Source organism: Fulmarus glacialis, unplaced genomic scaffold (genome assembly GCF_000690835.1).
Source record: "Fulmarus glacialis isolate BGI_N327 unplaced genomic scaffold, ASM69083v1 scaffold41450, whole genome shotgun sequence".
Classification (NCBI taxonomy): Eukaryota; Metazoa; Chordata; class Aves; order Procellariiformes; family Procellariidae; genus Fulmarus; species Fulmarus glacialis.
This window is the reverse complement of record NW_009190360.1, coordinates 1,177-9,604: the sequence shown is the minus strand read 5'-3', so window position 1 is coordinate 9,604 and position 8,428 is coordinate 1,177. Positions and strand designations below refer to the sequence as shown.

Here is an 8,428-nt window from a genome sequence, read left to right as displayed (position 1 = left end):
GTGATGGGACAGTGAGGGTACCCAGGCAGGAGGTGATGGGACCCAGGAAGGTGGTGATGGGACAGTGAGGGTACCCAGGTAGGAGGTGACGGTACCCAGGAGCGTGGTGATGGGACAGTGATGGTACCCAGGCAGGTGGATGCTCTCTGTAGACTCCCTTTAAGACTCCATACCTGGTCTTGGCTTTCATGCCTCCCCTGACCAACCCTTTAGGATGGGGATTTGCTCAGGTGTTTTTCGCAGCCCTTATTCACTGCAGCCCTGCAGAAACATACACACCGTTAGCGGTGCCAGCAACGCATCAACAGCAGATTTGAGTGCCCTCAGTTTTGAATATGCTCTTTCTGTAAGGCCCCTGCAGAGCTGGCTCAGGAAATACTTGCTCCCGACCCTGTCATTACATTTGCATGTTGTTGCTGGTGTCGTTGGTTTAGTGCTGTAGCAACTTTCCGCACCAAAGCCCCCTGGCAGTAGTGCCAAGGGGAATTTTTTTTTGCTAAAATTCCCTGCTATTGTTGCAAGCTTCATCTCAGAGAGCCACAAAAACCCGCACCACTAACTAGGTGTATTTTTCCCACAGTTGCAGTGGGTCAGTGAGCGCTGTTAAATGTCTGTGCAGATGGTATTAGTTATTTTTCACTTTCTAAGAGATACTTTACATTTGAAACTGTAGCGACATAAAGTTCTCAATAGATTCAATGTCTGAGAGAATAATTTAAAGTAGTGGAGGCAGTGCAATTCGCAACAACAGATAAAACAAATCTGTGCAAAGCCCGAGTTTATTCCCATCAAATACAACTGCCACATGCATTTCAGTCTCTTAGTCTATTTGCTAGCTTTCGTGTTTAACCTTAGTCCTCACACAACCTCGTTCCTAGGATTCAGCTAAGTGCAGACAGCTGTGATGCATCGTTTATAATGATGTGTATTTACATATATATATATATATGGTACCGTGAGGCTGAGCCAATGACCCTTTTTTATTCCCTTTTTAACACAGGAACTCGGCACGCTGGGATTCGAATGTACCCTTGAAGAGGTGGATCTTGAAGATATCACTGAGAATCAAATCAACACGATAAAAGCTTGCACATCTGAGGCTCCAGGGGTAAAAAAAAAATATCAAGTTTCAGCATCATATTTTCATGGAACAGCTGTGTAATTCACACTTCCACAAAATCACCATGTCTCATTTCTTCTTTAATTTGCAGACTGGAAACTGTCCAGCACTGGAAAGATCTACTTTTGATACGGTAAATTGCAAGTTTCCCAAAAGAACCCCTTCTTTTGCTTGTTGTATGTTTAAAACATTTAACAACAGATTCCTACATTTCCTAATAATTCTGACTTTTGCAGAGTAAATGCCTGCAGGGCATCTACGAGGATCTGAATGCCTACAGGGCAGAGCTGAAGAACTTCAGTGATCAAAAGGTGCTGGCAACTATTGATGAAATGATGAAAGTAAGTATTTCTGTCTCCTTCCTTTCAACTATTTCTGTCCTAAACCAGAGTTTTTAATCCAGTGTGCTCCATTCTGTAGTCATCAAATAGTGACCTTCCTTTAATCTGGTAATTTAAAAAATTATCTGTTACTGTTTTTCCTAGAAGGGACTTGATTCTTATGAATTATGTGTCTTACTTCATATTTTTGCCTTGCCGATGTGGTCAACACAGGAGGACTCGGATGCGTAGCCCCTTAGCAGCCCTCCTTCCTTCACATTGCTCCGCTCTCGCAAGGAGATGGGGTACAGGATTTTCTCAGAGAACTCAAAAATAGAGTAAAAGGACACAGGGACATCGCTCTATTTCTCTTCCAAATACTGAAATATAATACACCTGGTATACTGAATATGAAATAGGATGTGTAAATTTTGATAGATATTGTTAATGAGTACAGGGAATAGATGTTAAAAGCTTGTCTATTTAACAAAAGCTACTTTAAAAAAAAAATTAATTGCCTTTGTATTGACACAGCATCTCCCAATAGCCTGGAGATTTTGACCACGGGCAGATGAGCCCAGTCTAAGAGGTTGCTAGACAAAGCTGGCTGTAGGCTTATTGTTAAAAAAGCATCTTTACTCCTGGGCAGAAAGAGCTGTTCTGCACGAATGGACATTTTTGTCTCAAGGAAAGTACAGCTGCGCATCCTAAGTCTATTAATTATATCATTAAATATTTCAAATTTTACCCTCAGTCTATTAATTGTATCATTAAATATTTCAAATTTTTCATTTACGAGAATACATTCTTATTTCTAAGCTTGGTCATTTATCACCCGGGGGGTGAAAAATCTAGAGAGGCTTTTGTTCCAGCCGCTCTCTGGTGCTGACAGCCTGTAATGCCCCTACCTCTTCCCAGGCCCTGCAGAGCAGCAGCAGGAGCGTGCCGCGGCCGCCGCCGGGCGCGGGGCTGACCTCCTTCAAGGAGAGGATGAGGCTCTGCAGCATCCTTCACGCCTTCCACATCCGCACGGTCACCATCAACAGGATGATGAACTACCTGGCCTCTCCGGAGAGCTCGCTGTAAGCGCCCCGCGCTCCAGCACTTGGGGAATAAATTTGACCTAAGGATGTTCTGGAGAAAAAATGGGAGGGTCAATATCCTGCAAGGTGGTTGGGGGCTTTTTAGGAACCAAGCGCATAATATTTCACCGAGTTTCTTATAGATCCCGTTTTAGCGAGCTGCTGTCAGTGCCTTTTAAGCCATCATGTTAAACTTCTAGGTTTCTAGAAAATAAGCTACATCGTAGTACCAAAATGTTCCCAAACCACCGAACACTCAACTGTAATTTGTCTTAACTGTTATATTTATTCAGCCCTAATTTTCAGAAATTGAAACATATTTATAATAATCAACTTATTTATGATGATATCCCTTATTTATTCTATTTATTGCCTAATAAAATTGAAGTTTGCATAAAAAATGTGGTGGCTTTTTTTTTGTCTTCCTTGAGATAGAGCATGAATACTTTTAAAACACTTTGAATACTGCTGGCATGTAAAGGTATACCATAGTAACATTTAGCACCGGTATCATATTTTAAAATCCTGTTTCCGTCTTGTTACTTACATCAGACGTGTTTCTTGTGGATTTTCTCTCCGACTGAGCACTCAAAGCAACCCACTCGACTTCATCCTCATTTACAGTGATTTTCCAGCCAGTTGCATAGTTTCCAGGGTGAAAATGTGGCCCCACCAAAACCAAATGAATTGTTTCGGTGAGGCAGGGATTTATGCGTAGCTTTGAAGGCCAGGAGGGATGCCGGGATGATTATCTTCCCGATTCCTGCCCGCAGCGTGTAAGCCAGCCCAGAGGACAGCCTCCATCCCCTCCTCGGCAGATCCGCCCTCGCCCTTCGGCCGTGTCCCAGCCAGCTCCCTCGCTGCCTCCTCCCCCTCTCGCCACCCCATCTTCTTCTTCAGCTCTCCCCCCTTGCTTGGTTTCTCCAAGCTCTGCCCTCCCACCTCTGTGGGGACCCCCAAGTAGCCCCCTTTGATGCCAAGGGGCTGGTGGGACCCCCCTGCTCTTCCAACTGCCGAGGGGACAGCTGCCGTCCTCATCCTCTCCCCCAGGCGCTGGGGTTACCCGCACGCCACGCCGGCTCTTCAAATGTAATCTCACGCATTCCCCGAGCTTCCCAAAGGAGTCAGAGCCGTGGCCCCCGCTCCCGCAGACCACCCCCCGCGTAGACCCCGTTGTAAGGTAAGAGCAACCTCGCGCAACTGGAGTGTTTTAACTCCTTCTGCCTGCAAGAACTGGACAAAGCCAAACTGAAGACCACAGAAATACAATATAATTTTTTTTTTTTTTAAAAGGTTCTTGACTTTGAAGAACCTGAGGGTTGAAGACCTCATCATCTCTTTTGACCACCTGCTACGCCATCCCGTTACCCTCACTATTACAAACAAGCATCTTATTTCCAGCTTAGATTTACTGATTTCTGCTTCTGACCAGAGGGTCCTATCAGAGATTTGTTTCCACCGGGTATCTTAAAGGTTCCCCTGAAGGCAATTTCCCCCGGCTTGTCCCAGAGAGAAGAGCCAAGGGCAGCTCTGCCGGGGGATGGAGAGCCCCACACGAGCCTCCCCGCCTCCCACAGCTTTTCTCCCCCCCTAAAAGCCCTCGAGGTCCTGGGCACCAACACAGCCCTTTTCCTCGGCCACCCCCTGGGATGTACCTAGCAGTGGAGCATCGAGGGTTGGAAAGATGGCCCACAACTTACGACAACCTTGCAACATTTCATCCAATAGCTAAAATTAAACAAACAAAAAAAAAAAAATCAAAAATCATACGTAAATAGTGTAAATGTTTCCTTTTTAATCCTTATTTTTTAAAAGTATGCTTTCTCTTTCATAAACATACATAGAGGGAGATGCTCAAAAGAATCCCATGTCTTTAAAAACAAGACAATCTCCTGTATCAGGACACTGCTCTATTCTGCAAATAAGATTATTTCCAAATCTTTTCCATTTCTGTAGTACGTGCATTGCCGACAGAGCAACAGCCTTCACAGAGATTTTGGCTTCTCCCGTTTTTCTTTAAGCACCTAATTCTATTCAAGTTAAAGTTAATCAAGTTTAAAAAAAAAGTATAAAAAGTTTATAATACAAAAAAAAATTATACAACATAAAAAATTATCTCATAAAAATTGAGACAGACTATACAGACAAGAGTGAAGAAGAAATTCCCAGGGAAAATTCAAAGCTGCCTGGAGTTAATAGTGGTGCTCCTGTGACACCAGTCTTCGGGTTTTTAGAAAACAGAACCACAGCTTAACAAGGACTGAATGTACACAAGTATATACAGTAATTTTGTATATATACAGTGATTATGCAAAGGAATTTATCTGCAAGTTTAGGATTATTCTTCCCTGATCTTGGGCATCTGGGAGAAATACAACGTACCTCATGATTTTGGCAGTTCAATTTTTTTTTTAAGGGGACGAAAATTTCTGCATAACTTTTCTCCCTGTCTTTCCCTGATGTAAATAAAAACGTTTCCAGATAACAAGCATATACCTGAACAAGGTAAACTGGTTTCTTCCAGTGTTCATGTCTTTTAGGACTGGCTCAAAGGAGACAAACCCACTGGGTGCCAGTGTCGGGTTTCCCCAGACACAAAGCCCAGCACTGCCGGCTGCGATGCCGGGATCCACCGCATGAGTAATCGCTCCTGAAAGTCTTACGTGGGCTTATATCCGTGCAAAATTTCATTCACATTTCTTGCAAAGATCCTGCCTAAACTTTCCGCTGAGTGATGATGCCTTGCATCTTCCTTCCCGAATCTCAGCGAGATCCCGGGGAAGCGGCCGGAGAAGCGGAACGGCCGGCTGGGGAAGCTCCCGCCGCGCTCCTTCTAGCTCCAGCTCAGCACCGAGCCCAGAAACCTGAGGAAAGGAACACGCACAAACACACACAGATTATCTGACCTCTACAAGCTACTGCAATATTAAGTTGAATAAAAAAATGCATTAAAAGCCTATGACACAGCACAAGGCTGTGGCAACAGACAGCTTTGCGAGGGTCAGACGAGCGGGGGAGCACGAGCAGCTCTCCACCCGTCGCAGCCAGGTTGCTTTTAGGGAAAATTAAGAAAGAACAGAGTTTTGCCTGTTCCAGAAGAAAATATATTTCATTTTGGAGCAAGGTTCCCCTTGGCTGGCTGAGTTCTCAGCCCACTGAACAAGTTTGCTTTGCACAAGTTGAACCGAGCATAAGGAGTCCCCCCGAAATCAGTGGGAGGACCCACGGGCAGTAAGGAAATACGTTACACACGCCTGCAGGACCGAACCGCTAAGTCATCCGTCAGGGGAAGGTGTTAATTAACTCTTCCTAAAATACGTAAGAGTAAAGACCCAAACATCTCTTCTTTGGACTTCCTGAGAAAACCAAGAATTGGTTTGGGTATGTAACGCTGACTGGTTTCTTCGTGACGGCTAGGTCATGCTGAGAGTACTCTCAACACAGTCGGTGCAAAAATATTCTTCATTTTATATCAGTTTCTGAAGGGAAGTATAAAAATGCCACAAGAAAGAAAGTCATTCCTAATATCAGAAGGGAGACAATTTTGACCTACGTAGTAAAACACGTACGAGGTCTTCAGTAAACTCTCTGATGTGAATTCTTAAAATACATCTGAAACACACTGATGTAATTAAATAAATATAACGGGAAGGCGATACCTTGTAGGGCTTGCAGTATCTCATAGGACGCTTTTTCATAGAGACTTCTGTACAAAGCTTCTGCAGTTCCGTTGCTTTGCTCCCTGTCTCTCCACTTGCTTAACACCAGAAATTTTTGCATATTAACTTCTTCCTCCGTTGCCTGAATCTGCTCAATGTCTTTCATTTCCATCTGAAGACACTCAATGGCAATTTCTCTCCACTGCCTACCAAACAGCTTTGCGATCATCATCAGCTGTTGATCAGTTAAGATTTTTGTTTCAATTCCATCTGAAAAGACATAGAACAAAAATCAGATTTAACGTCGCTCTTCTCATTAAACTTGTAACTAAATGACACTATTAGTTCTGTGCATGGCCAGGGGACATACAATGAAGGTGATCTTATTATTCAGATTATCCGGCAAGGTCAGAGCCAAGCGCTGGAGAAAAGCACCTGAAGGACTAAGACACCTGGCTTATGAAGATGACAACGTCTGATTGCACGCTGGCTGCTGTAAAGGATTTTTTTTTTCCGTTTATAAGCAGCTATTCATCTAGTAGAACATCTGTACGAACTGTACGTTACCAAGCACCCAGAGATTTTGAGACATGTAACATTAAGGCCATGCTAAGCACTCGCTACCTCCTGGCAAGTTCAGACGCCAGTTTTTCTTGCAGCCTCCAGCTGCTCCAGATGTTTGTTTTTCCTTTAATTACAACGGCTCAGAAGTCTCAGCCGGCGCGGTTACAGGGACTGAGCCACTTTCCTCCTCGCTGTCACCAATTAGACGTAAAACCGAGGTGCTGAGGGATGAAGCTCTCCCTCTGGTGGCTACACGCACCCATAAATAAATACCGACATGCCTACTTTTGCTGATTTTTTTCATTATTTAGGGAACTAACATTATTTCTTCTGTATTTTTTCCAAGCAACTACTAGTAAATGAGCAGTTTCTGGCTGAGAGCTCCCAGACACCAAGCATTTCTGACCATCAGAACATCACATGTCAACAAATAAACAGGAGATGATTTTTTTTTTTTTCCCCAGAAAAATTCAGCCTGTTACGGCTCAGGAGATATCCCAAACGCAAAATCTGAGACATGCAGCAGAAACCTTTCAAAAGAAGCCACTATTTCCCAGTCTTAGAAGACATGACCATTTTAGCTGACCCTTATAAAGCAAATTTCCTAGCTGCTTCTCCCCATTTGCTTACCGAATGAATGACAAGGTGTACCGAAGTATATAAATGGAGGTACAAATCCTGCATCTACAAAAGCAGCGCTTGCTCCGCCTATATTTCATGCTCAGATTTGTGGAAGTCTTTAAAAAAGTGAGCTCGGGTTCAATTCACGGGATAAAAAAAAAAAAAAAAAAAAACAAACCAACCCCAAACCTGTTATTTTAAATGACACAGAAATGCTCTACCTGCAGTATTGCTGGTCTTTTGCTTTTTGCTACAGAGCTCGTCTTCTTCCGAAACGCTGATGGCTGGCTTCCGTTTTTTGACACCTAAGAAGCAAGGGAGAGGTGACGTGACTCCTTTCGTATCACCTGAGCTACAACAGCAAGCGAGGTACACAGAAAATAAGCGACCCCGACTTATCTTCAGATTGACTTACTGACTGCGCTTCTTTTCTGCTCGTTTTTGTTCTGATCATAATGTATCCAGTCACCTGGCAAACAGTTTTCAGAGGAAACAAAAGGTGAGGTAGGAATTCCCATTGCTATGCCCTACTTCCAACAATTCTCAGGCACAAAACCAAGCTGTTGGGTGGATTCCAGCTGCTGAGCTAAGATTTTATATAATGAGATGATTTTTCCCCTTTTATCCAACGTGCTGCAGCACGCCATGTATCATAATGTATCCAGTCACCTGGCAAACAGTTTTCAGAGGAAACAAAAGGTGAGGTAGGAATTCCCATTGCTATGCCCTACTTCCAACAATTCTCAGGCACAAAACCAAGCTGTTGGGTGGATTCCAGCTGCTGAGCTAAGATTTTATATAATGAGATGATTTTTCCCCTTTTATCCAACGTGCTGCAGCATGCCATCTAGAATATGCAATAGAGATTGCATATCGAGATTGCAATACTATGCAACAGAGATTGCGTATTATTCCTAATAACTAAAACTACAGCGGAGCCTCCTCCTGCACGCCCCAGAGCCCCACAGCCTTTGCCTGTTTGCTCACGAGGGATTCTGCAGGTTACTACAACATCCACTACGTGACCTCCCAGAGCTCTTCTCTTTGTGTTTTATCACTTCC

At 43.7% G+C, this 8,428-nt stretch overlaps 2 protein-coding genes across 2 annotated transcripts in view; one reads left to right on the top strand and one right to left on the bottom strand.

The window, feature by feature from the left end:
• Positions 1-1,000: 1,000 nt before the first annotated feature.
• IL12A (interleukin 12A) lies at positions 1,001-2,526 on the top strand (the record flags this gene model as incomplete). Its single annotated transcript, XM_009585330.1, has 4 exons — positions 1,001-1,108; positions 1,212-1,253; positions 1,357-1,461; positions 2,359-2,526. Coding segments are annotated over 4 exons (423 nt in total), but the record flags the coding sequence as incomplete, so codon positions are not given.
• Positions 2,527-4,112: 1,586 nt separating this feature from the next.
• The window catches only part of LOC104082260 (THO complex subunit 1-like), a gene marked incomplete at its 5' end in the record, with an annotated part of 5,271 nt that continues 955 nt past the window's right edge, over positions 4,113-8,428 (bottom strand). Inside the window, 5 exons of the mRNA XM_009585319.1 lie at positions 4,113-4,250; positions 4,905-4,978; positions 6,182-6,451; positions 7,588-7,671; positions 7,782-7,835. Coding sequence (XP_009583614.1) covers positions 4,113-4,250; positions 4,905-4,978; positions 6,182-6,451; positions 7,588-7,671; positions 7,782-7,835 — 620 coding nt within the window. The remainder of the gene's footprint in view (positions 4,251-4,904; positions 4,979-6,181; positions 6,452-7,587; positions 7,672-7,781; positions 7,836-8,428) is intronic.